This window comes from Balaenoptera musculus, chromosome 9 (assembly GCF_009873245.2).
Source record: "Balaenoptera musculus isolate JJ_BM4_2016_0621 chromosome 9, mBalMus1.pri.v3, whole genome shotgun sequence".
NCBI lineage: Eukaryota > Metazoa > Chordata > Mammalia > Artiodactyla > Balaenopteridae > Balaenoptera > Balaenoptera musculus.
Window position 1 is genome coordinate 29049021 of NC_045793.1, and position 27691 is coordinate 29076711.

At 37.8% G+C, this 27691-nt stretch overlaps 1 protein-coding gene across 24 annotated transcripts in view; it reads left to right on the forward strand.

Annotated features, from left to right (window-relative positions):
* Positions 1 to 27691, forward strand: part of CADPS2 (calcium dependent secretion activator 2) — a 539668-nt gene that overhangs the window by 358865 nt on the left and 153112 nt on the right. For 17 of the 24 annotated variants that reach the window (XM_036862873.1, XM_036862885.1, XM_036862874.1 and 14 more), the window contains exons 10-14: positions 5379 to 5487; positions 6572 to 6772; positions 10082 to 10090; positions 18212 to 18348; positions 20632 to 20819. In XM_036862873.1, the coding sequence (XP_036718768.1) occupies positions 5379 to 5487; positions 6572 to 6772; positions 10082 to 10090; positions 18212 to 18348; positions 20632 to 20819 (644 nt within the window). The remainder of the gene's footprint in view (positions 1 to 5378; positions 5488 to 6571; positions 6773 to 10081; positions 10091 to 18211; positions 18349 to 20631; positions 20820 to 27691) is intronic. The other 7 variants (XM_036862863.1, XM_036862868.1, XM_036862872.1 and 4 more) reach the window with 1 other exon arrangement.

The following is a 27691-nucleotide window of genomic DNA, read 5'->3' on the forward strand; positions in this document are numbered from 1 at the left end:
ATTGACTAGATAACATATTTGATAATATTTTCTGACTAAATGTTAATATTAGTATATTAATAATAGTATTAGTACAGTAATATTTAGTAATATTACTAAAATAAGGTAGAATTAGCATATAATGAGCACTGATTTATAAGATGGGAGCTGGTGATAGAAGCAAAGCACTCAGTTTTCTACACTTAGGAGGAGATGAGTTAAAAGCAAAAGAAATATATATTTGGCCATCATCCCCATTCTAACACAGAGCTTCTAAAACCCTGAGAATTTCCTAAGTAATGAGAGTGATAAAGGTGTTATGTTGATGCAGTGACTTTGGGAAGCACCTTAGGCTGGTTGTCAGGAGAAACAACCACAGGAGTAGAGGGCTGGAACTTTCAGTCCCATCCACCCTGACCTCTGGGGCAGGGAGAGGGGTTGGTGGTTGAATAAATCTCCAATGATCAGTGATTTAATCAATCATGTCGATGTAATGAAGCTTCAAAAACCCAGAAGGAGGGGGTTCAAGAGAGCTTCCAGGTTGGTGAACACGTGGAGATCTGGGGAGAATGGAGTGCTGGGAGAGAGCTTGGACACTCCTCACTCTTTCTCCATACCTCGCCCCATGCATCTCTTCCAACTGGCATTTCCTGAGTTACATTCTTTTATAATAAGCCTGTGATCTAGTGAGTAAATGGGTTTCTTGAGTTTTATGAGTCTCTCTAGCAAATTAATTGAACCCGAGGGGGTGTGCGGGGGAATACTGGGAACCTCTGATCTATAGCCAGTTGGTCAGAAGTACAGGTAACAACTTGGACTTGCAACTGGCCTCTGAGGTACAGGAGGGGGTCATGGGAACCTCCAGTCTGTAACCGGTTGACCAGAGCACAGGTAAACAACCTAGGCTTGCAACTGGCATCTCAAGTAGGGGGAGTGGGAGGGCAAGCTTTTCAGACTGAACCCTTCACCTGTGGAATCTGGTGCTATGTCCTGGCAGATAGTATCACAATTGAGTTAAATTGTAGGGAAACCAGCTGGTGTCCCAAGCATTGTTTGGTGGTGATATAAACCACCCTTCACCCTCTCCCCACACACAGGTTGGAACTAGGTCCAGGAACCTAAAAGAACTTACATGTAAAATAAAAGTTTTAAAGCATGAGTGGAAATAATAAACACAAAATTCAGCATAATGATTCCCTCTGGGGAGAGAGAAAAGGAAATGGGTTTGAGTAGGTGTAATATGTAGGCATTAACTTTTTCTGTCTGGAGGAGCCGGGGTCAGGGGTGGGGACTTAAAGCATATATATATATATACACACACACACAAGAAGTTATGATTGAACAAAGCTGGATGGGGGGTATATACATGTTAGTATATTATCATGTTTTTTATGCTTGAAATATTTCATAATATTTTTAAGTTAACACTATGTTAAATCACTTTATGGAAGAATGGTGGGATTTTGGACTAAGTTAAGTAAGAGAATGAGTTGCTTTTTAGAATAAATAATGGAAGTATAATGTTACTGTTTACCAGTTACCAACACCCCCTAAAAAAACACCCACAATCATACCTTTTTACACAAAGAAACTGAAGCTCCGATGGGAGCCAGTGGGTTTCATCTGTAAGCCTTAGGCATATGCAGGTGAGAAAGTAAATTCATTGGCCATCTATAAGATACGGAAAGCAAAAAGAAAAGGAAATCTAAGAGTAGCAAGAACCGCAAGTGTCTCAAGTTATTGGACTCGCTGTTCCCAAACAAAGCTTTGGGTTTTTTTCCAAAATAGAAAAAGTCTCATTATAAAGTAATTAATATTCTTTGAAAAAAAACTTCAAACACTGAAAAAAATAACTTTAAATGACCTATAACTGTACTATCCAATAATAATCACTATTTATAGTTTCAGTATACATCCTTCTATTCATATGTATATAGAGTGTTTACCAAAAAAAGCACACTCCACATTTTTTAAATCTGCTCTTCATGTTATATCTTAGAAATAGTTTCATGTCCAGAAAAAAAAAAAACACGTCATATTTCTTTCAGTGGCTGTATGGCATTATACTACTGTGTGGTTATACCATAATGTATTTAATCAAACCACTGTTGGTTTTTCCGGTTTTTTCTCATATGCAATGCTGCCGTGAACACACTGCACATGCATCTTTGAGTATTTGTCCATTTGTTTCCTTGGGTAAGTTCCTGGAAGGAAATTGGCTGGATCAAGTGTTCATAATCCGTAATAAGTCTTTTGGTATCAGTCAGGGTTCTCCAGAAAGGCCAGCAGGCTAGAAACTCAGGCAGGAGTTAATGCTGCTGTCTTGAGGCAGAATTCCCTCTTCTCCAAATAACCTCAGTTTTTGCTCTTATCTACAAATCACCCCGCATTGATATTAGTTCTTTGTTGAATATATATTTTGCATACACCTTTTTACTTTCTTTATGGTATCCTTTAATGAGGAGACGTTCTTCTTTTTTAACATGGATTTAATTAATTAATTAATTTATTTATTTATTTTTGGCTGTGTTGGGTCTTCGTTTCTGTGCGAGGGCTTTCTCTAGTTGTGGCAAGCGGGGGCCACTCTTCATCGCAGTGCGCAGGCCTCTCTTGTTGCAGAGCACAGGCTCCAGACGCTCAGGCTCAGTAGTTGTGGCTCACGGGCCTAGTTGCTCCGCGGCATGTGGGATCTTCCCAGACCAGGGCTCGAACCCGTGTCCCCTGCATTAGCAGGCAGATTCTCAACCACTGCGCCACCAGGGAAGCCCCAATGAGGAGACGTTCTTAATTTTAGTGTTAGTTCATGTAATCTATTTTTTTCTTTCCTAATTAGTTCCTTTTTGAGTCCTCTTTAAGTAATCTTCATCTACTGAAAGGTGTGCTTACGTTTCCTTAGTTTTAATTTCTGTTCAAAAGTGGGAAAGGGAACTCTCATTAAGCAAAGTGTTTTCCCTGGAATCCTGTGTTGTAGGAAATTTTGCAATTAGATATCAATCCACCAGACATCTTTTTCTCCTGCTCGGAGCAGCACCTCCCCCTCACTGTTTTGGGGGAACTTCTAAGAGCCTGCCCATTGTAGCATTCAATAGTCTTTGCCACAGGTGTGAGCTCTTGACCCAGACTGGGCTAACGGTGGTACTTTTGCCCCTTGGCCACAGGGAATGGTCCACATACGGCCTTACACCTAAGCTGAGGCAATCAGAGAGGTGGCAGCAGAGCTGTTGGCAACTATGGTTCTAGCCCAGTGAGACTTCAGGATAAGAACGTGAAGCCAGTTAGTTCCTCAAAAGAAGCAGAGCAGAGAGACAGCAGATCTTGGCCATGTTGAGTCCCTGGCTGCCTAAAACCTTAACTCCACCCTGGACCTTCCTGTGGGGTTGGTTATGTGGCCCAATAAATTTCCAACATTTATTAAGATCTTTTTTACTTTGGTTAAGTCTTGAAATATGTGTGCTTGAAAATGCAGTTCCATGATTGTATGTTTGAGATTGCTCATAATGTGTCTCATTCTTGGAGAGTCACAATGTGTATGAGCATATTAAAGGCCGTAAAGAACCTGCAGTAAAAGAAGCCTGTTTGTCTTTATTTAACCTGATGATTCCCAAACTTTTTTTAAATTGAAGTATAGTTGATGTACAATATTATGTAAGTTACAGGTGTACAATATAGTGATTTACAGTTTTTAAAGGTTATACTCCATTTCTAGTTATTATAAAATATTGACTATCTTCCTGTGTTATACAATATAACCTTGTAGCTTATTTTAGGCATAGTAGTTTGTACCTCTTAATCCCCTACCCCTCCCCCCTTCTCTCTCCTCACTGGTAACCACTAGTTTGTTCTCTGTATCTGTGAGACTGCTGCTTTTTTTGTTATATTCGTTAGTTTGTTGTATTTTTTAGATTTCACATGTAAATGATATCATACAGTGTTTGTCTTTCTCTGCCTTATTTCACTTAATGTAATGCCCTCCAAGTCCATCCATATTGCTGCAAATGGCAAATTTTCATTCTTTTTTATGGCTGAGTAGTATTCTATTGTGTATATAAACCACATCTTCTTTGTCTGTTCATCTGTTGTTGGACACTTAGGTTGCTTCCATACCTTGGCAATTGTGAATAATGCTAGGAGCATTGGGGTGCATGTATCTTTTTGAATTAGTGTTTTTGTGTGTGTGTGTATTTTTTTTCAGATATATACCCAGGAGTAGAATTGCTGGGTCATATGGTCATTCTATTTTTAGTTTTTTGAGGAACCTCCATACTGTTCTCCACAGTGGCTGCACCAATTTACATTCCCACCAACAGTGCACAAGGGTTCCCTTTTCTCCGCATCCTCTCCAGCATTTTTGTTTGTGGTCATTTTGAAGATAGCCTTTCTGACAGGTGTGAAGTGATATCTCACTGAGGTTTTGACTTGCAGTTCCCTAATGATTAGCGATGTTGAGCATCTTTTCATGTGCCTGTTGGCTATCTGCATGTCCTCTTTGGAAAAATGTCTATTCAAGTGTTCTGCCCATTTTTTTAATCAGGCGGTTTGGTTTTCTTGATATTCAGTTGTATGAGCTGTTTATATGTTGGATATTAATCCCTTATCGGTCATATCATTTGCAAATGTTTTCTCCTATTCAGTAGGTTGTCTTTTCATTTTGTAGATGGTTTCCTTTACTGTGCAAAAGCTTATAAGTTTAATTAGGTCCCATTTGTTTATTTTTGCTTTTATTTCCTTTGCTTTAGGAAACAGATCCAAAAAAAATATCGCTGCATGACACTCTCTCACCCTGTCACATCTCACTCCTACCAAATGTAAAATAGATAACTAGTGGGAAGCAGCCGCATAGCACAGGGAGATCAGCTCGGTGCTTTGTGACCACTTAGAGGGGTGGGATAGGGAGGGTGGGAGGGAGGGAGATGCAAGAGGGAAGAGATATGGGAACATATGTATATGTATAACTGATTCACTTTGTTATAAAGCAGAAACTAACACACCATTGTAAAGCAATTATACTTCAATAAAAATGTTAAAAAAAAAATATCGCTGCAATTTATGTCAGAGTGTTCTGCTTATGTCTCCCTCTAGAAGTTTTATGGTCCCAAACTTATTTTTAACACAACTATTTTTTTTTATGGCTCTTCTATTAATAAATAGCTCATAGAATCTTGACCAGCTGGTCATCAAACTGGGAAATGCTGGGTCATAGGCATGAAAGGTCTAACCGCAAGCTGATAAATGAAAGGTGCTTAATCTCTGAGCAGGGTTTTAAAAAATGTGGACATTTAATAATTTATATGCAACTCATATGTTATTTTTTAAAATTTTGGTTAAAGAGTCTTCTGATAAAGAAAAAACTAGAAGATAAATTTAATGTAACCAATATGTAAACTTTTTTTCTCATGCAGGTTAGCCAATACACCTTTGCTATGTGCAGTTATAGAGAAAAAAAGTCTGAACCACAAGAATTAATGCAGCTTGAAGGATACACTGTGGATTACACAGATCCCCACCCAGGTAATTCTTAGTTGAATCACTTTCCCTGCCTCTCATGTATTCATGAAATTGTCATAAATATCCTGTGTCTATTCTCCACTTCAAACTCCATTCAGTGAATGGTACATATTCCATTTATATACCCAGACAAGATTTGATGGGATTTGACTTATATCTTTATGAGGCTACTTAGTTTTAGCCATAAGTCATCATCTCTGTTATCTCAGTACAAGGATGAAATATGTGAAAGTTACTGTTACGGGGAAATTATTATATGAGAAATATCAACAGTGCTTTCAGAAACTTCTTTACTGAAAAGCAAAAGGTACAAGAGACAGAAATAGGGAAAGAAATAGCTAATGAATGACTGTATATTATATTCTACTAATTTTCTCCCCAACATCACATTCTTGTACTTCTCTCCCTCCCTCCTAATATATTAATGCTGTGTATAGTACTGGACACTCAGTGTTTGAGATTAGTGAGTGAATAAGTGAATGAATGAATGAATATATGGAGATTAATGAAATTAATAAAGTGAGGTTAAGAAATATATAGATACTAATGAATGAATAAAGAAATTATTATAGATTAAAAATAGAAGTCAGTGATCACATTCACTGATCAATCACTTAAAATGCAAAATATCTTCTCTATGAAAGAATTTTGCAAAAGTAAAATACCATGCAATGTAAGTATCATTTTTATCTTACCTGTATTTTTTTACTGCTCAACTGGTCATATATACCTCCTGAATATAGAATGAGGAATGTGCCGGCAGATAATGACTTTCTTCTCTGGCATGAAATAATCAGACTTTGCTATGCATTCCTTTGGGGTAGGTTTGCACGTCTTGCAGAATGCTGCTTTGTTATGAACTGTTCCCTAAGCTAATTTTAATTTCCAAAGTGATATGGAAGTGTATAGCTTCACCTTATTGTTTTCCTTCAATTCTTGGATTGTGGATTTGATCCTCAACTAAAAATGATTCAAGGCATTGAGCTCAAATAGCAAATCAGTTCTTTTCCATGAGACCATTTAATGAATGAGGTTAAAATCTGCCAATTGTGTATGTTTTTAACAATGTCTATTTTTTCCTCCACAGGGCTTCAGGGTGGTCAGATGTTCTTCAATGCTGTTAAAGAAGGAGACACTGTAATATTTGCAAGTGATGACGAACAGGATAGAGTATTGTGGGTTCAAGCCATGTATAGGGCCACAGGTCAATCGTATAAACCCATTCCTGCAGTTCAAGCCCAGAAGCTGAATCCTAAAGGAGGAACTCTCCATGCAGATGCTCAGCTTTGTAAGTTGTGTTGAAAAATAATTTGATTATCAATTAATAACCTTAATAAGATATAAAATTGCCTGAGTCAAATTTGTTCAGTATTATAGTTTACATCATTAACTGATTCCTAATTGAATAAGAATAGTTCATTTTAGTAGTCATAGAATCAGTTATCTAATTTTTCAGACAAACCTGGAATAAATGGTGCCTATGATTTCCAGTCATGAATTTGCCAAGCACTGGGATTTCTCTGGGAATCTCAAGAGCATAAAAGAAAATTGATTTTAACTTACTGTAATTTTAACTTACGTGTTCTGTTGAAATGGGAAAAGTATTGCAAAATCAAACTGGCATTAAGATTCCAGAATACCAAAATGATGGACCATAACTTTCTAGAGTTGTTTCTAACAAACCAAAAGGATAATAGGCCTATTTTCTGTTGTAGGTCGGAAAAAAAAAAAGTCATCAAGGCAACTTTCTTTTTCTAGATACCTTTATATTCATGTCATTTTCTCAATGCTAATATAAATCATTAAGAACTAAATTTTTCATTTTAATTCACAAGTAATTAATAACAAATTATGTAATAATGATAGAAACATTTTCAAACGTAGCTTTAATAATCATTAAACCAAATGTTTTAACTTGTTATACTCTTTTTTAAAACTTCTCTGGTTCCTTCTGTAATATAATAAATCAGTTGGTCTTTAACTGTAAGCTCAAATTGGAACTTTTCATTCAACACCCTTCTACTCTCAAGATTCTTCTCCAGGGGAGCAGCATTTTGACATTCATTATTTTCTTCTCTCATTATTTTCTTCTCTCTTCTCATACTTTTCATGCAGCAAATAACTGTTTTCTGTTCTTTTTAGACACCCGTTAGTATTACATTTAGACATCTTAAAGGCACTTTAGGCCAAATAAAGATGGAATATGAGCTCGACTCCAGATTCCTGCGTGCTTTAGGCTTCAGAGTGTACACCTTTAAACTTATCCCGATCCATCCTCAGGTGATGATGGCACTTCATACGTAGTATATGCATCTCACAATTGTATACTTCCATATCTCCCTTCCTGGCCCCTGCACAATTCTGGTCATCCATTTTACTTCTACAAATGTTGTAAATCCCACAATACATTGATATTATTATTATACCTTAAACAGTCAATTACCTTTTAAAGAAATTTAAATAATAAGAGAAAATGTTGTATACTCAACCGTGTAGTTACCATTCCTAGCACTCTTTATTCTCTTATAGAGATATTTCACTTCTGAAAGGACTTCCTTTGACTTTTCTATAGTGCTTTCAGCTTTTAGCTTTTTTCTATATGAAAATGTCATTATTTTACCTTCATTTGGAAAGATGCTTTTCTTTCAGTACTTTAAAGACTTTTCTCCACTCTCTGCTAACTTGCTTTTTTTTCTCCTGATGAGAAATGTGCTATCATTTTTGTTTCTTCCTCTGTATATAATGTGGTTTTTTTCTCAAGCTGCTTTAAAGATTTTCTCTTAATCACTGGTTTTGAGCAATTTGATTATAATGTGCCTTGGTGTAGTTTTCTTCACAAAAATATTCTTGAGCTTTATTCTAAGACACGGTTAAATTACTTGAAAGAAGTGTGAGTCTTTCAGGTTTTGCTTTTAAGATTTGTTGGGTGGGACCACATAGCATCTAGTCTAGGATGAGTTGTCCCCAGTTCTGGACCACGACTATTCTTAAAGACCCCAACTGATGACCAGTGAAATTTGAGGTTTTATTTTCTGGCTTTTGGGAACAAGCACTGCTCCAGGCTCTGTGTGAGTCTGGGACATTGTCCCCTCTAATCCTTTAGGGTGGTTCTTTCCCCATCCTCATGTTGTTGCCTCCCTTGCGTGAGGTGGTCAGTATTCATTTGAATACGAAATGGGGCAGCGAGAGGGAACAGTAGTCTTTCCTGCAAACTCCAGCAGCCTTGGCCTTCCTGAACTGTCAGCTCCACCTTCTCAACTCAGGGAGACCACTGGCTCTCCCTGGGTTCTCCCTCCCTGAGCCACAGCTTTGAAAGTTTCTCCTGGCATTAACCTGGGGCAACTAAAAGGCTCATCTCATTTGTTTCCCCGCCTCTTAGGAATCAATCTCCTATGTTGCACGATGTCCAAAATTTTGAGAACATTTTTAAAAATATTTTTTACATGACTTTTTAGTTGTTTCAGGGAGGAAGTTTAATCTGTTTTTAATGACACTGTCTTAATCAGAAGCAGCGTGATTGTTTTCTTTGTTAGAGCGGTGTTTCTCAATCTCAGCAAGACTATCATTTTGGGCCAGATAATTCTTTGTTTCAGGGGTTGAGGGGAGGGCTGTCCTGTGTATTATAGGATGTTTACCATCATCCCTGTCTCCTACTCACTAGATGCCGGTAGCACCCGACCGCACTGCCCCACCCCCCCACCCCAGGTCTGACGACCAAAAATATCTCTAGACATTGTCAAATGTTCCAGGGGACAGGGGAAGAGGTGGGGAAGCTTTACCCCCATTTGAGAACTGCTGAGTTATGGTGACATGAAAATTATTTTTGTGAAAATGTTTCCCTCATTCACTTGTGTTTCAGTATTTTTTCTTTACATCTTGTGTGCAAGGAATACCCAAGGAGTGTGCTGATATCATAAAGGATATCAACCATCTTACACACAATGGCAAGAAAAGTGGATGGGAACCACTGGTCTAGAACATTAAAATCATGACTACATGATACAGAATTAATGAGTAAAGGATCTAATAATCAGTTTATTCAGATAGCCATATAATTTCTTTCTAGCAAAACCTTTCTATTAGATAACAATGTGTTGTCAAAGCAGTGTTGATCAGGCTAAGTGGAACTAAATTTTCTAGCCCCTTGATAAACTTGTTTTAAAAAAGCTAAATTTGTTCTAAAAAGCCAGACTGTTCCAGTCGCGTTAAGAGCTTTCTTGTATTCCAGGCTGTTAGTAAAGTTTTCTGTCAGAGCAGACCCTACTGTTTTACCTTTCTTTAAAAAAGAAAAAAAAAAAAAACAAAGAAAGAAAAATGTGTTTCTACCTCATCCAAATGAGCTACGGACCATGACCTCTATCAGAGATGCCACTGGACTGCTCCAGACACTAGTTTTGCCTTTCGTATTTTCCTCCCTTCCTTGACTTCTGTATTCTTTCTTCTTCTCTTTCTTGATCATCTCTTGGAAGAACAACTTTTAGAGTCATTAGTGGAAACTGAGAAAATAACATAAAATTAAAATGACTAGAAATAAATGTTTCTAAACATTTATTTAAATGTTTAAATATGTTTTTCATTTCTTTGCTGACCTATATAGCTGGTAAGGGTAAGTATTTTTATGATACTTTTTTGCTTCACTGTATTAAATTTTTTGTAATGATAGGATTTTTTTTAACATCTTTATTAGAGTATAACTGCTTTACAATGTTGTGTTAGTTTCTGCTGTATAACAAAGTGAATCACCTATATGTATACATATATCCCCATATCTCCTCCCTCTTGTGTCTCCTTCCCACCCTCCCTATCCCACCCCTCTAGGTGGTCACAAAGCACCGAGCTGATCTCCCTGTGCTATGTGGCTACTTCCCACTAGGTATCTATTTTACATTTGGTAGTGTATATATGTCCATGCCACTCTCTCACTTCATCCCAGCTTACCCTTCCCCCACCCTGTGTCCTCAAGTCCATTCTCTATGTCTGTGTTTTTATTCCTGTCCTGCCCCTAGGTTCATGAGAACCTTATATATGAGAACACATATATATGTGTTAGCATACAGTATTTGTTTTTCTCTTTCTGACTTACTTCACTTTGTATGACAGACTCTAGGTCCATCCATCTCACTACAAATAACTCAGTTTTGTTGCTTTTTATGACTGAGGAATATTACATTGTATATATGTGCTACATCTTCTTTATCCATTCATCTGTCGATGGACACTTAGGTTGCTTCCATGTCCTGGCTATTGTAAATAGTGCTGCAGTGAACATTGTGGTACATAACTCTTTTTGAATTATGGTTTTCTCAGGTTATATGCCCAGTAGTGGGATTGCTGGGTCATATGGTAGTTCTATTTTTAGTTTTTCAGGAACCTTCATACTGTTCTCTAGAGCAGCTATATCAATTTACATTCCCACCAACAGTGCAAGAGTGTTCCCTTTTCTCCACACCCTCTCCAGCATTTACTGTTTGTAGATTTTTTGATGATGGCCATTCTGACCAGTGTGAGGTGATACCTCATTGTAGTTTTGATTTGCATTTCTCTGATGATTAGTGATGTTGAACATCCTTTCATGTGTTTGTTGGCAATGTGTATATCTTCTTTGGAGAAATGTCTATTTAGGTCTTCTGCCCATTTTTGGATTGAGTTGTTTGTTTTTTTGATATTGAGCTGCATGAGCTGCTTGTATATTTTGGAGATTAATCCTTTGTCGGTTGCTTCATTTGCAAATATTTTCCCCCATTCTGAGGGTTGTCTTTTCGTCTTGTTTATGGTTTCCTTTGCTATGCAAAAGCTTTTAAGTTTTATGAGGTCCCATTTGTTTATTTTTGTTTTTATTTCCATTTCTCTAGGAGGTGGGTCAAAAAGGATCTTGCTGTGATTTATTTCATAGAGTGTTCTGCCTATGTTTTCCTCTAAGAGTTTTATAGTGTCTGGCCTTACTTCTAGGTCTTTAATCCATTCTGAGTTTATTTTTTTATATAGTGTTAGGGAGTGTTCTAATTTCATTCTTTTACATGTAGCTGTCCAGTTTTCCCAGCACCACTTTTTTTTTTTTAATAAATTTATTTATTTATTTATTTTTGGCTGTGTTGGGTCTTCGTTTCTGTGCAAGGGCTATCTCTAGCTGCGGCGAGCGGGGGCCACTCTTCATCACGGTGTGCGGGCCTCTCACTGTCCGGCCTCTCTTGTTGCGGAGCACAGGCTCCACACGTGCAGGCTCAGTAGTTGTGGCTCACGGGCCCAGTTGCTCCGCGGCATGTGGGATCTTCCCAGACCAGGGCTCGAACCTGTGTCCCCTGCATCGGCAGGCAGATTCTCAACCACTGTGCCACCAGGGAAGCCCCCAGCACCACTTATTGAAGAGGCCGTCTTTTCTCCATTGTATATTCTCGCCTCCTTTATCAAAGATAAGGTGACCATATGTGCGTGGGTTTATCTCTGGGCTTTCTATCCTGTTCCATTGATTTATATTTCTGTTTTTGTGCCAGTACCATACTGTCTTGATTACTGTAGCTTTGTAGTATAGTCTGAAGTCAGGGAGCCTGATTCCTCCTGCTCTGTTTTTCTTTCTCAAGATTGCTTTGGCTCTTTGGGGTCTTTTGTGTTTCCATACAAATTGTGAAATTTTTTGTTCTAGTTCTGTGAAAAATGCCATTGGTAGTTTGATAGGGATTGCATTGACTCTGTAGATTGCTTTGGGTAGTAGAGTCATTTTCACAGTGTTGATTCTTCCAGTCCAATAACATGGTATATCTCTCTATCTGTTTGTATCGTCTTTAATTTCTTTCATCAGTGTCTTATAGTTTTCTGCATACAGGTCTTTTGTCTCCTTAGGTTTATTCCTAGGTATTTTATTCTTTTTGTTGCAGTGGTAAATGGAGTGTTTCCTTAATTTCCCTTTCAGATTTTTCATCATTAGTGTATAGGAATGCAAGAGATTTCTGTGCATTAATTTTGTATCCCGTAACTTTACCAAATTCATTGATTAGCTCTAGTAGTTTTCTGGTAGCATCTTTAGGATTCTTTATGTATAGTATCATGTCATCTGCAAACAGTGACAGTTTTACTTCTTCTTTTCTGATTTGTATTCCTTTTATTTTTTTTTCTTCTCTGATTGCTGTGGCTAAAACTTCCAAAACTATGTTGAATAATAGTGGTGAGAGTGCGCATCCTTGTCTTGTTTCTGATTTTAGAGGAAATCGTTTCAGGTTTTCACCACTGAGAATGATGTTGGCTGTGGGTTTGTCATATAATGATAGGATTTTTTAAAGTAATATCATGATCTTGTTTACAGTGTCATGATACTGCTTTCTAGGGAAACCTGGAATATTTACATTAACTTTACCATTTATAAAACAGAAATGTTTATTTTTGCCACAACAGGAAAGTAGAAACAAACTAATATCTTTCATTCATGTGGGCATAAAGGAAATGGCTATGAAGGTGTTAACAACAGCATGCAAAAAATTCTCTGTAATGTTTAGTATAGAAAAATGCTAAATTATATATGTGATGCTATTTTCACTCTATTAAAAAAGATTTTTAAATATATGTAGAATGATACCTAAAATATTTACAGTGGATGCGTTTAATTGGAGGGATTGGTTGCTAATTCATTGCCTCTCTTGCCTGAATTTCTACAAAGTATCTATGTTATAACTTTAAAAAGAAAAGCTCATTTTTAAAGCATACCAAGTGGTTAGGGATAGTCAGAACAAAATTATAAATTTATGAAATCTAACTTATTAGGAGACAACCTTATTATCTTTTAAAAAGTATATATAATGGTGTGTATTTATAGATTTATCCAATAAGTGTATCTGTTCTACATCCATATTTCTTTGACTTTCAAGATCTACAGAAATTCTAAGCAAAAGGGTGAATTGGAGTGAGGTTGGGGGAGTACTGTTGAGTTTTTCTGCTTCAGTATGCCTCTTGCCAGATGGATAGACGTTGTTTAGTTAAACTGTCCTTCTTTGCTGTCCCCAAACAAAATACTGTGCAGGCACCTTTTTTTTTTTTTTCATTTTCCTCTCACACATATAATGTGTATGTTACATAATATAATACAACACAGTACTAGTTGACTTTCAATAATAAATCAATGTCAAAAATGAACCAGAGTACTTACCTTCTCTTCAATTTTAGCCAAACTTTTAAAAAATTCTTAAATCAGACTGTAAACTTATTTAACTTCATAAGCTAATTCTCCTCATTGATCTAGTAAGTTAAATTTCACCCTTCATCAGTAAAGTATGTCCCACTTTATATTGAATATATTATTTCAAATAAATGTTGAATATCTGTGTACTTTGCCTATGATTATAGGTCTGTATGTGTTTGTTAAAATTGTCATCATATAAAAGTATTATTTATTTGTTATTTGCTGCAGAAAGTAAGATGTGTAAATCCATATATTCATTTTTAATCAATTAACCAAAACAAGCCAAGAAATTATTTGGGTCAATAATGGAGGCATGAACAGACCCCTCATGAATATATCTACCAACCTTTTCTGTTAGGTCTTCAGCATAAACCATATGTACGTGAACATACCAACAAGATAATCTGCATAAAATTTTAAAACATTAAACTTTTCCTATTGAAGGCTATATGGGTGCTCTAAAAAGAGAAGTGGTACTTCTCTGTGCCACTTTTAACTTGCTGTAAATTTTCAAGCTCAGTGAGAGTTGGTGCTAAAAGGAAAGTCTAATTGGGGTGGGTAGTGGTAAATGCAGCTACAGGCAAACTCCTAAACAGGATAATTTTAAAACAAGTTATTGTATTTCAGAGGTTCATATGCTGCTTAGTTTAGCTCAAGGTTTTGCAGAGAAGACAGGCTCTTAGCTAGCAGCACCGTCTTCTTAGTCCTTTCGGTACTGGAGTCCAAGGCCTGGGACCAAGCACCTGAGTGGTCTCAGAAGGCTGATAAATGGCCTCCTCTTCTACAGTGACGTCCTGTTCTTGCCCCTTCCTCCAACTCTCTTTTTCTTCCCCTTTCCCTTTTATATCCCTAATCTCTCACACTACCAGGAACAGCAAGAAAGAAAAAAAAAAAGAAAGGAAGGAAGGGGAGGGAAGGGAAGGGAAGGAAAGAAAAGGAAAGGAAAGGAAAGAAAAGAAAAAGAAAAGCACGCAGTATCCTTAGAATTAGTTGCAAAGGAAGAGAAACATTTCAGTTAATTTTTACCCTTCTCACATTCTGATTTCTGACTTAGGTGCCCTTCCTGGGATTTGGGTTCCTGAGCACATAGGAGCTGGCTGTGCCCACCAAATAGCCCTCCCACCACAGTGGGACCTGCCAGCTTGCTAGTAGACCTCACATGGTTTTCTCTGCTAGCTATTTGCAAGTCATTGTTAACTGTTTAAATTGATACCGTGAACCTGCTTATTATTCTTTTCTCTTGAATTCCAATAGCTATTACCCTAATGAAAAACTTAAATTTTCAGGTCCCATTTGAGTAAAGCCTCTATAATTTCTTAAATCTATAGCAAATAGTAATCCTTCTCAATTTGGGTTTTATTCCATCCACTTTTACCACACCTGGTGACAGTACTACTTAAAGATGCTGGAGCATGTATCCAACTGTTACCATAGAAACTCTCCACCAGTACCCTCATTTATCATGTCCAACATCTGTACTTAGTCCACAGGTTAATCATCACAATATATGACAGTTTTACAGTACATTGTTTTAGCTCTTATCTTGTTGGTTTCTTTCGATGATTTCCTTATATTGTTTCAGCAGACAAACTGAACTGAACTAAGTTGTCATTGAACATTTGATTAGTGCCATGAATAATTTTCCGTTTAAGACTCGTCACCATAATTTTGTGTTATGATGAACGTGAATTGAAGATGATCGAGTATACCTCAGTTTTAAAGCAAGTCTCCAAGCCTTGGATTTGGTTATGTAATTGATTGAAAGCATGTTTTCCATTTGACCCAGATGATAACTCTGTGTTACCCTCACAGTTAATAAAGACATGTTATGCCAAGAGAAAACTATATGAAAATATTCTTTTATAAAAATAAGACACTAGCTATTTTAATGATAATTATTTTCCTATTTTACTTTAGTTCATGAGAGAATTCTATTTTATTTTTTTATTTTTTTGAATTTTATTTTTTATACAGCAGGTTCTTATTAGTTATCTGTTATATACATATTAGTGTGTATATGTCAATCCCAATCTCCCAATTCATCCCACCACCACCAACCCCCACCCCCCCCCTTCCCCCGCTTGGTGTCCATATGTTTGTTCCATGAGAGAATTTTAAAATGAAAGGTTTCCCACACAGGGAGATCAAAACTGTTGCCTTTCTAATTTATTCATAAATTCATGGAAACTAATGGTAAAATAGTGCATGGTGAAGTTTATTTACATAAAATATTTTGAATTGTGCTGATCAGATGACATAGAAAGTACATTTCACTTTCATAGAATTTACAGCCCTGAAGAGATTGTAGGTTGTTGTTGTTGTTTTTAATAAAAATTTTAGTGGGTTTGTTTGCCTGTATGTTCTTTCACCGTCAGTATACATTCTATGTTTGTGACTTAAATTGCTATCATAAATATTATTTTTATCAGTAATAGTATTTGCTAGAAAAGTACTTTTCCACTTATGTGTGTGATTTGGAAAGGTTTCTCACATTAAATAATATATGGTTTTGAGTTATATTTCATAAGGAAGATAATTCGTAAGGTACCTTTATTTTTGAAAATATGATTTAATTATGGAAATGAACTATAGACTCAGTTTTTTTCAGAAACTTGTGTATCTTATTTAAAGACTGTATACCCATTATTTTAAAATAAGAATTTGCTTCTACAAACCTTTATAGTAAAAGGAGAATTATGGATTTTTTTCTCTGAAGTTTATTACATATCCTCTTGTCAACACATAAACCATTAATGGGTGTTATTTTTAACTTCTTGTTATAACCTTCTCTGGTGAAAGAAATAATGAATAAAATTCGGCAGATGTTTTATAAAACTAGTAATTTAATTTCATAAAGGTGATACTAAAGATTTTTTTTTACTCAAATAAATGGAGAGATGAAGATTCTAAGATAAATTCTTTAAAATACAAAATCTTCTGATTTTATCATATGTATGCCTTGCATTTGTCAATATTCTTCCTCCACATTTGATATTATTTCACATTATCATATACTTAACTTTATGTTAAAAGACTATCAGACATAAGAATAAAATACAGGAGAAGTTGAATTATCTCATTTCTCAGTTCAGGAAAAGCAGTTTAGTGTTCATGCAACTAGCACTAATTACCACATGTAATGTATTTAATCATTCAGATAAGTAATTACTAAATGCAGAAGAATACATATGCTACTTTCTCCATGAACCATAACTGTATACCTTACATCATTGATGAATGGCCATTCATTGCTTGCTTGCTGCATTCACCTCTTGATATCTGTCACTGACGTGAGGTATAAATTAGTTTGTGTATCTTTTCTTTTTACATGTGATTCTGAAGACCCTTCAGCTTGAATTATATAGTTCTTCCGTCCACAAATATGGTTGAAAGTTGAACTTGACATGGATCAATATGATCTGGGCTAAATATCTAAATGTGACTGATTATGTTAGCATCATGTCCACAGATCAATATTGAGTTTTATTATGAGCCTGACTCTATAATTGGGTTTAATCAATAAGCTTTTGTCTCCTTTCCTTTGCAGTTTTAGGGTTGGACCATATAGGTTTTTAAAAACTACATTTAGCTTACATTTAGGACTCTGCTTCTTGTGATGAGCAGTAATGAGATCTATCCGTGAATTTTAAGGAACAATGGAGTCTCAGCTCTACCACTGTGAGGAGAGCCCACTTTTATCTTGATAACTGATTGCTTGCCCAATATGCGCGACATCTCTAACAGAGCTAATGTAGTAACACCCAGCACTCCTTTCGGGTGCTGTGTGGCTCTCTCTCTCTCTCCTTAGTAAATAACTCACATTGAAGACGTTGACAAAACATACCATTAATGAAAGCAATCATAAAAGCTTGCCTTTTGATAAACCCGCAGGGTCTATAGGCGTTGAAAGATGCAATCTGTAAAGAACAATAAATTTGGGTCTTTGATTGAAGTGCCATTTGGGACGTTGTGCTTTGTCTGCATATTTGCACAAACATGATGCTCCCTTTTTCATGTCTCTTAAACTTGAAGCCTGAGAGCATTCATTGCCATTTCTCCATTAAAGTTGGTCCCATTAAAAGCTCCCTACAAAAAAAGACTGGAAGTGATCCAGCTGAAGCTAGTATGTTCATTTCTGCCCTAGTTTGCCATTTGGAAAGCAGGCTTCTAGCCATCGTTGTCGGTTTTTTTTTTTATAAATAGGCCCGGGTTCTTTTCCAGGCAGTTCCTGCAGTAAATGTATACTTCAGATGCATCAACTTTTCTTAAATTGGGGGAAAAAAGATTATTTCTATGATGGATATTTGAAGTAGCTTTGAACGTGAATAGAATTTCCTTCATTCCAAATGATTGGCAGATTTTTCCCTGTCATTTTTATTTAGGCTCCAAAAAATGTTGCATTTTATGGTTATATGCTGAATTCGTGGCATCATATTTTATGTAATGGAAAGTAGTCATCTGTTATCATGAGACATGCATTTTGTGTTGTTCAAAAACCACGTTTGCCTGTTATTAAACCAGAAAAATAAATGTATTGTACATGCCTTTCTGAATTTACAGATGCAGACCGTTTTCAGAAACATGGTATGGATGAGTTTATTTCTGCGAATCCCTGCAAGCTCGACCACGCCTTCCTTTTTAGAATACTCCAGAGGCAGACTTTGGATCACAGACTGAACGATTCCTATTCTTGCTTGGTTAGTACAAATCTGTCTATCTCGTCCCCTATAGGTTAGAGTGAAAGATTTTTAAAAGTGAGAAATACTTGTTATGAAGCGGCCTTTTATCCCTGACTCATTTAATAACTGTAGTTGGAGTTAGGGATAAAGGATTCCAATCGATTGCTTCCCAATTTGAAAATTATACACTTGAAGACCACTGCTGTGCCACTCAATAGACAGGAGAGTGGACTCGAGCAGATTCTGAACTGTGGTTTCTCAGCCCCTCCGGAGAAGCTGGTATGAAAATAGAAGGCTTTACTAAAGATAAAAAACCTCTGTGATAGGATTTACTAACACCTGTACAGACATTTTAAGGTTTAAATTCTGCTCACCTAATGGTGATACTATTCATGTCTCCCTTTTGTTCCTAGAAAGACAATCTAAGTGACAGGGAAAAGAAACAGTGCAATAAATAATACGATGACAGGGGCTGTATGTAACAGAGGAAAGCTTTAGTTTCATCTAACCCTCCAAAGATAATTTGAATTTCCTTAAAAAAAAAAAAAAGACATTAAATCGAGTAGCTAAACTGCTGCTTTATGTTTAAACCAGCCAAAATTCGAGATACAAAGTATAATTTACATTTAGAAGGAATGCTTGACTCCTTAGAATGTGGGCATTAAACTATAGCCTAAAAATCGTTATGTACCTTTATATCCAAGGATTTTTGTTCATGGCAGTTCCTCTGGAATTTCTCCAGCTGGAATATCCCTATTTCTATCACCACTTAGTCTGTTGGCTACTGAACATGGTAGCTGCATGCAGTAAAGTTACACTGTCTTTAAAATAAGATTTTAGACAGGATGTGCTCTCAGTTCATCAGAAATGTTTCAGTAGACAGGAAGAAATTAAACAATTTATTGCCATGATCACACTGATGGTTCATTAATTCATCTATAGACTCTTTTTTAAGTACCTATTATTCAACATGTAATTGTGTAGCTTAAACCCGATCCAGCCCAGACTTTACAATTACATGGAGAGTAAAACAAGTCATCACAAAACCCTAATGTATCTTTCTGTGGACAAGCACACGTAGACTGATCATCAATAAGAACACTTTCCTCTTGGATTCCACTCTGTGGGGTTAGTTCCTGAACTGTCAAAAGTCGTTTTCATTATGTGGATGACCTCACGTGCCATATGAAGTGTGAGGAGAACACTACAGTGTGTCTTCAACTGCACCTAGAGGGTAGGTGTGATTAGAAAGAGTGTTTGAGCGCAAGATGACCCTGGATGTAAATCATGGTCAGCAGCGGATTTGCACTGTCGTCTTGAGCAATTCACTGATTACCTCTGAACTTTAGCTTCTGTATCTGTAACATGGAGTCATAGTAACTACTATGCATGATGGTTCTAAATATTAAATATATACATAATATGTCTGGTACAGTGCCTATACTATCACCACAGTAAGTAGTATTCTGGTTTTCTTTTTTCTCCTCTTCCTTTTTAGTTATTTTTTATTGCAGTCTCATCTTTCTGTATTTCTCACTATTCTTTTCCTTCTCTTGCACAATTATGCTGCCCCCTTTGAAAACTCTCCATTCCGCCTTCTTTCTCTTTTTTATATTAAATTAATCCACATAATCCACTGAAATATTTTATAAACCAGCTCTACCTAACCTGGCCGTCTCTTGTTAGCCAACATACACACCCATCCTAACATCTCATTTCAAGAGAACCAGGAACTACTGCTGTAAAACATTAACTTTGTTGTATTGGTCATAGAAAGACAGTAGAATGAGAACAATATCCCAAATATTTAAACACCCAAATAGTACATGTTTACCACTGCTAGACTTACTGAAATTCTCTTAGTTCACTTTATAAAAATGCTTTTGGAAACTAGGCAATTTCAGTTATCATGTCTGCTTTACCATTCTCTTTTTAATTGATTCATATAGAGATTGAAGTTTTTTGTAATGTCATTCTTTGTGACTGACAGTTTAGATGCTGTGAATAAATTTGAGTAATTTTGAGTGACAGTGGAGGAGAACAGGTTGCCCATGCCTCACTGTGGCAATAAGGACAGGATGGTTTCACGTTGTCAGTGGCCCAGATCAGTTCCAAAATCGATGACATTCGCTCTTTGGAAAACAATAGGAAACATACTACTAATTTAAAAAATATTGTCAAAAGACACTGTAACGCAGCTTCTGCTTATAATGCCTAACAGTTCCTACAGAAAAGCAAATCCTGGTACAGAAAAAGAAAAAAAAAATATATATATATATATTTCTGTTCTTCCTTTTGCAGGGGTGGTTTAGCCCTGGCCAAGTCTTTGTGCTGGATGAGTACTGTGCCCGTTATGGCGTGAGAGGCTGTTACAGACACCTCTGCTACCTTACAGAACTGATGGAGCATTCAGAAAACGGTGCTGTCATTGACCCAACCCTGCTTCATTACAGCTTTGCGTTCTGCGCCTCTCATGTGCATGGCAACAGGTATTTTTACTTGCAGACACACAGTGAAATGTGGAGGGGTGACTTGGGAAGAGAGAAAAATGCTATTATCACCTAGTAACAGATTTTAAATAGCAAACGCTTCTTACAAGAGGGAAAAAAAAAAACCCACAAAGGAAAAATGTACATCAATATGCCAGTGATTTAGGTGGGCTGCACTTTATGTTTCTTTTTGGCATTAAAGCCACTTGAAACAGAGAGGGAGAGAAGCTATGAGATTAGAAGTCGCCTTTTAGTTCTTATGTACCACCTAGTATTAGGGTCTGCCCAGCTTAAGTGTCATCTGTATTTCCGTCGTAATGCGTGTGGATGTCTGGGTAGGGTTTGGCGACAGGTTTGTGTATACCTAATGATTCTTGCTTTTCCACTGTGGAACAAGTGTTCATGGATAAAGCGAGATAAATAATGGGGTTTATGTAGAGTCTCCTCCCAGCCCCTTCCCTAATCCATACTTGAGGAACAAGTATCCCCTTTTAGCACTCTTGAGCCAGTGACCTCACCTCTTGTTTTACCAAAAGGGCAAAATATCACCTAATGCAGGCCCCCCGCTACTGTGCATCTCTGACCTTAAAAATCTCTCCACCTTGCTCCCTGTCTCCTCCCAATCTTGTTCCAGGGAACCTTCGCTAGGTGGGGCTCCTCCCATAAAGGAGATACCCTTTATCTCATCCCCTTTGTACCTTGCCTCACCCGTTATTCTGTCTCCCCCTCTTTATATTTCCTTTCTTCCCACAAGCCTGAGCTTCATCTAGCCGCACAACATAACAGAGCGGTAATACTTGCTAACTAGGTGAGGTAGGGCAAGTTTCTTCATCGAGTTCTGTCTCTATTTCCCCATCTGTAAGAAAGACATAAGATAGTATCTCTCTCAGAGATCATAAGTTGTGATAGGGATTAAATGCATTCGTGTATATCAAGCACTTAGAGCAGTGCCTGGCTTGCGAGTGGTCAAAAAATTGTTAAGGGATAGTTTACATTGTCTTAAGTATTATTATCCCGTCAAGCTACCTTTCCATTATTCTCTTTCTCTTCCCCACCAAACTCCTCTCACCATTTCCCCTGTTTGGCCCCCAGCTCCTCACTTGCCGGTGAGGCTGCTTGAAATGGATTGCCTTCTCCAGCTCCACCCTCCTTACTCTCATGGGAAAGTTGGCGCTGTGGAATATCCAAGACCCCGTGCTTCTGTAAATGCTGCTCATTTTCCCTGATGCAGCTATCTCAGCGCTCCTCTTTTTATTTTATTCTATTATCTTCATTTTTTTTTGGCCGTCTCTTTGCTAATAGTTCGTGTTTCTCCAGACCCCAAGTGTGGCATTTTCTCACGTCTGTTCTTGAACTTGCTCTCTTCTTTCTGAGAATTTTTTTCTACTTCAGTGAAAAATTCTGTGTTGGTGATCTTGCCACTTTCCACAGCTTCAACTATGACCTCTCTTCGTACAGATAATTCCAACCCAATTATTCTCCTAAGCTACAGATCTCTATCTACAACTGGCAGCTTGAATCTTCTACTGATGCTTAAACTCTCCACATTTAAAACTAAATCCATCATCTCATGAAACGAGCTCCTGTACCTCTCTGAGCTCCTAGCAGAGTGCCTGACAAGAAGTAACACTCAGGCACAAAGTAAGTGTTCAGTAAATACTTGATGAATGAATGAATGACTTTGTTATTTGTATTAATATCACTTCCAGTAATGGCCATTCATCTTTCATTTATCTTTTCCTTTTACCTCGTAGCCCCATTTTGTTGCCAATGACAATATTGTCTTTACAGTACTCCTCAGATTTGTCTTTTAGCATTTCCGTTGTGTCTACCCTAATTCTGGCCTTTATTTTTTCTTGCTTATCTACCTTTATTCATCTCTCTACTGCTTTTTCCTCCCCACATTAGTCTAGCAATCACCTTCAAAATTACAGGCTAACTTTTACCATACTCCTTTGCAAAAGCCTTCGGTGACTCTCATTTCATTAATAAATTAAAAATAAATTACACGTATCGGGTTTTTCCAATATCATCATGTTCTGTCTACCTCGTTTGAAGTCCCGGTATTCTGCGCTCCATAATCTTTACCCGAGACAACCTGTTTATCCTCCCTGTAAGGTTTCTTTTTTCAAGTTTTTAAACAGTCAGATATCACAAAATTCCTCTGAGAAGACTTCTGTTAACTCAAGCAAACACTACAGACCTTGTACCTGTAGTTATAAACTTTATCATGTATACTTGTATGCACACACACACTCGCGCACATGCACGCCTGCTTCTACTGCACTAGATCATATTTTAAAAGCAAAAACTACTTCTCATTCCCCTATTACTCTCTGTAAACCTTAACACAGTGCCTTGCATATTGTGGGTGTAGAATAAGTACTTGCTGAAGTCCCCACTGCTGCCTTTTCTCATCCTACGATAAAATAAGACTGATCCTAATCTCAGAATTTCTTCAGACTTTCACCTCATGATGGAACTTAGCCTTCCTTGGAAATTAGGGGAATGTCACAGAGTTTAGTCACTTTTCCTATTACCCCAAGCTAAACCCTCCACACTCAGCAAACTTTGGCGGGGTGGCGGGGGGTGTTGGGTGAGGTGGCAGGGCAAGCGGGGGACCGTGAGGATAACCAGATGGTAACCTTTGATAGTCAAAGTGAGGGGCTGTTGTACAATAGTAGACACTGTCTCGTATCTCTCTGGGCACTGTCTTAATTCCTCCTGACCAATGGATATCAAAAGCTCGGCCCCCCCAGTGTTAGGCAGCACTCTGAAATGCAAGAGGATGAAAAGGTTACAGTGGAACAGGCAAACCCAGAGAGCCCTGTATGATCAGATTATTTCAGTCATTAACACAGAAAGGTAAAATTAAATTGAGAATTTAATTTAAAATTAAATTGAAGTGGGAAATTCAGCTTATGTGCCCCCAAAATGTATGTGTTTGAGACACATTTTAATGGAAAGTTACTGAGGCCACTGGGAGCTGCTGCCACCACCTGGGAGGCAGCCTGATTTGAACCTGTGGGTTGCCATAGTTACTTCTATTCTGTAAACTATTGTTTTCCTTATGATGGTACACTGTAAAATATAATGTAAGGTATGTTTATACGTTCGTGCATATATTATACTTAATATTACACATTAAATTCATTTTCCAGGTTAAAATGTATACCTATGAAGGTATCTCTGGGTGGTGCTTTAGAATAGAAATTTGAGTCCGTCTCTGATTCAGCATTTAGGTCATATGTAACTTAAGAAAAAAAGAAAGGAAGGAGTGTAGGTTTTAGGGAAATTTGAACCTCAGTTAGGGTAGAAATATTCTAAGATAACCCAAAAGGCATAATGTTTCCTATAATGTTTAGAGTCTAACAGATGTCATTCAGAGATGTCATGCTGTCTCAATGAAAGAATTAAAAGAGGCAAAAGATCTCTACTTGCATCTTGGCTCTGAAATTTGCAAGCTGCCCCATGTTGGGCAAATTACTTAACATTTCTGAAATGGGCATTCTCATATGGAAAAGGGGAAATATTAAGGTGAAGGTCCTGGATAATTATAAAATACTCTATCAGTATTGATTAGTCATTATTCTGGTATGTTTCCCTTTGTCAGCCAGCCGCAAGCATGTAAATTGTAAGAGGAGGAAAAACGTGAAAAATAGGTAGTTGCTCAGTGGAAATATTTCAGCGTGTAAGTAATTATATTCTTAATTTCTTTGCTAATAGAATATTCTGGGTTTTAGCAACCTCCCCTTGTGAAAATAAGCTTCTCTCATCCCTGTCTGTGGCATCTGATATTTATACAGACTTCCGTTAAAAATACTGTCAATGTCAAGTCTGACTTTTCTACAGTGTTTGCCGTATTCTCTTGTTAAGATCATCTTTCCATCTGTCAAGACACACACTCAAAGAGTCGTTTTGCTCATTACCTGAACCGCCTCTGTCAAAAATTCAAAAGAAAAGAAGACTGCCTTTTGTTGTGGATGGACGCGAAGGACAGCAGTGCTGTCTGGATCTGAACCGTTTCCAGGAGCCCATCGTGTCACATGGCGCTGAGCGCGCTTAGGCGTGTGCCTTCCCTGCAGACACAGCGTCTCTGAATAGCACTCCGAGTGTTTCAGGAGTAAAAGAATAGAGTTAAACAGAAAAGGTCTGGCTGGTACCAGGACCGAGGAAGAAAGAGAAAAGTGAGCCAAGGACAGAAACCGACCCACTCGTGCAGGATGCTAGCCACGTACGGCCGTGAAGAACACAGCCCGCACTCGGCGTTAGCGCCGCGGAGGACCGTCAGCGAGGAGAAAAGAGGCTTTCCGAGACGATGCCTGTAGGGCAAAGTTCCAGGTTGATGTGCGTGGTTAGACATCTTGGTGTTGTGAGTCAGGCTGAGGGTGGAGAAACTAAAGCAGCAGCACAAAATGGCTTTTATGTCCCTGTTTAATGTAAGGGATGCAGTGGGGTCGCTGACTCTTGCGCGGTCTAGCGGGGCCGTCTCAGAGCTGCTACACACCCGGCAGAGGCCAGCTCAGCTGTGCGAGCTTTCGAGTACAGGGTACAGGGAGTACAGCGTGACTATAATTTATATGGAAAGCAATCCCTACTTTCTGTGGATTCCAGATCATATCACAGAGTAATAGGCAACCTTCACGGGAATCAGTCAAATCATCATATCACAGTACCTCCGTCTTCAGAGATCATAACATTTCCTCTTACCTATCACTTCAGAAATCATGCCTCAACTTCCTGCCTCTCATTTAATTGGAGACAAGGATGCATATTTTGAGTCCCATCATAGAAGACTGCATCAAATAGGCTTATCAAGAATTTTCATTACCAGTTCTTAATTCTAGTCTTTGATATATGACTTAGAGAAATTAAGTCTAGGTATCACACCCATTGTGAATCTAGAGACTCACTTCTGGGACAGGGGAGCAACCAGATAAAATGTCATTGCAAGGTGAAATTTACATGGCTGAAATTTACATGGCTAACCTGACAGATTTTATCCCAGGTGATATGTGCGCAGAGGTGGAAGAGGTAAGTTACCAACCAGGGCCTTTTAAATTTACACTGAGGAACCGTTTTTGATTCTATCAGAAACCATAGTACAACCCAAATCCGCCTCAATCAAACTTTCGAACAGAAATATCTACCCCTGCTCAAGCTGGAATTCGATACTAAAGATAATTATGCTCTTTAAAATAAGGCAAAAAACAGAAAGTGAGCAATGTGGGTAGAGACTTACTAAGTTGGAAATAGCACGGAGCTAGGAGCACAACTGTCTTCCTGCCGAGGTTCCCCCACTTTTGAGCTCTTTCATTTGGAGCAGTTGGTCCTGAGCCTCAGTTTCCCAACCTGTTCCTTGTGAGTAATATCATCGATGCTGCCTACCTGATGAGGTTCCTGAATAGGTCAAATACGATTATGTAAGCACTTTGTAAATGATGAAAATATCATGTAAATATACCATACCATACATATGGTATGGTAGTTAAATAAGCTTTGGGGAATTGCTCTGTAAAAGACTGACAGTGCAAAGGTGAACTTGATAGTGGTGTTATTGCAGCACAATTTACACAAGTCTCAAGCAGGAAGATGAGACTGGAAAAGCATTGAATAGGTGCCTCACTTCAACTACCACCCAAAAGCATTAGAAGGAGCCATGGGGAGGTTCTGGGATCACCCCCCTTCCATGCCAGCCCCTCGTGTTGCTGGAAAGCATTGTGGGCCTAACGGCAGCAGCATAGATACAGCCGGAAGCAGGAGCCAAGTATCCCATCATCCAGAGTAAGTAAGTTGCCAGGCTGCAAGTTGGGGGGAACGGTTACTAAGGTCACCTAATCAATTTTCTCTCTTTTCCCTCCACACCATTCATGCACAGCAAACAACTCCTGGTTTTTTCTGAAACAATGCACAAAAGAGCCTACTGAAGGTAAATCACTGAGGAAGAGATAAAGCAAAGGGATTTTTCAGTATGACTTTGAATATAGATCAAGTTAACAATGAACAGAAGCAAGAGCTACTTTTCTGGTGTAGCTTTTCTTAAGCTTGGGACCTTTAAAGCCTCTTAGCATCTAAAGTGTGGAAAGGAGTTTGGGGTCTTGCATTGGATCTCCATGTAGTTTTCCAACATACTAAAATTTTTAAAGAACATAGTATGTGATGCTTTGGCATAAAAACAATCAAACAAAACCCAAAAGCTATGTATATACGTCTGAACCATTTACCATTACTGTTGCCAGTCAGTTTGGTACTTTTAGATCTGTGTTGATCTAAACAGGCACAAGATTGGCCTATTATTTTTCTTTCTCATACTGTTTTTGTCAGGATTTGGTATCCAAGGTATTGTAACCATATAAAATGGGTTGGGGAGCTTTCCCACTTGTTCTGTTTGAGATTCGAAAGGTTTATCGGTAACCCATTTTTTTTTTTTTTAAACATCTTTATTGAAGTATAATTGCCTTACAATGGTGTGTTAGCTTCTGCTTTATAACAAAGTTAATCAGTTATACATATACAATATGTTCCCATATCTCTTCCCTCTTGCATCTCCCTCCCTCCCACCTTCCCCATCCCACCCCTCTAGGTGGTCACAAAGCACCAAGCTGATCTCCCTGTGCTATGCGGCTGCTTCCCACTAGCTATCTATTTTACATTTGGTAGTGTATATATGTCCATGACACTCTCTCACCCTGTCACATCTCACCCCTCCCCCTCCCCATATCCTCAAGTCCATTCTCTAGTAGGTCTGTGTCTTTATTCCCGTCTTGCCACTAGGTTCTTCATGGCCTTTTTTTTTTTTGTAACCCATTTTTAAAATCATCTGGGAGAGGTACAAACCACTAGGTATAAAATAAACAGGATATAAGTATATA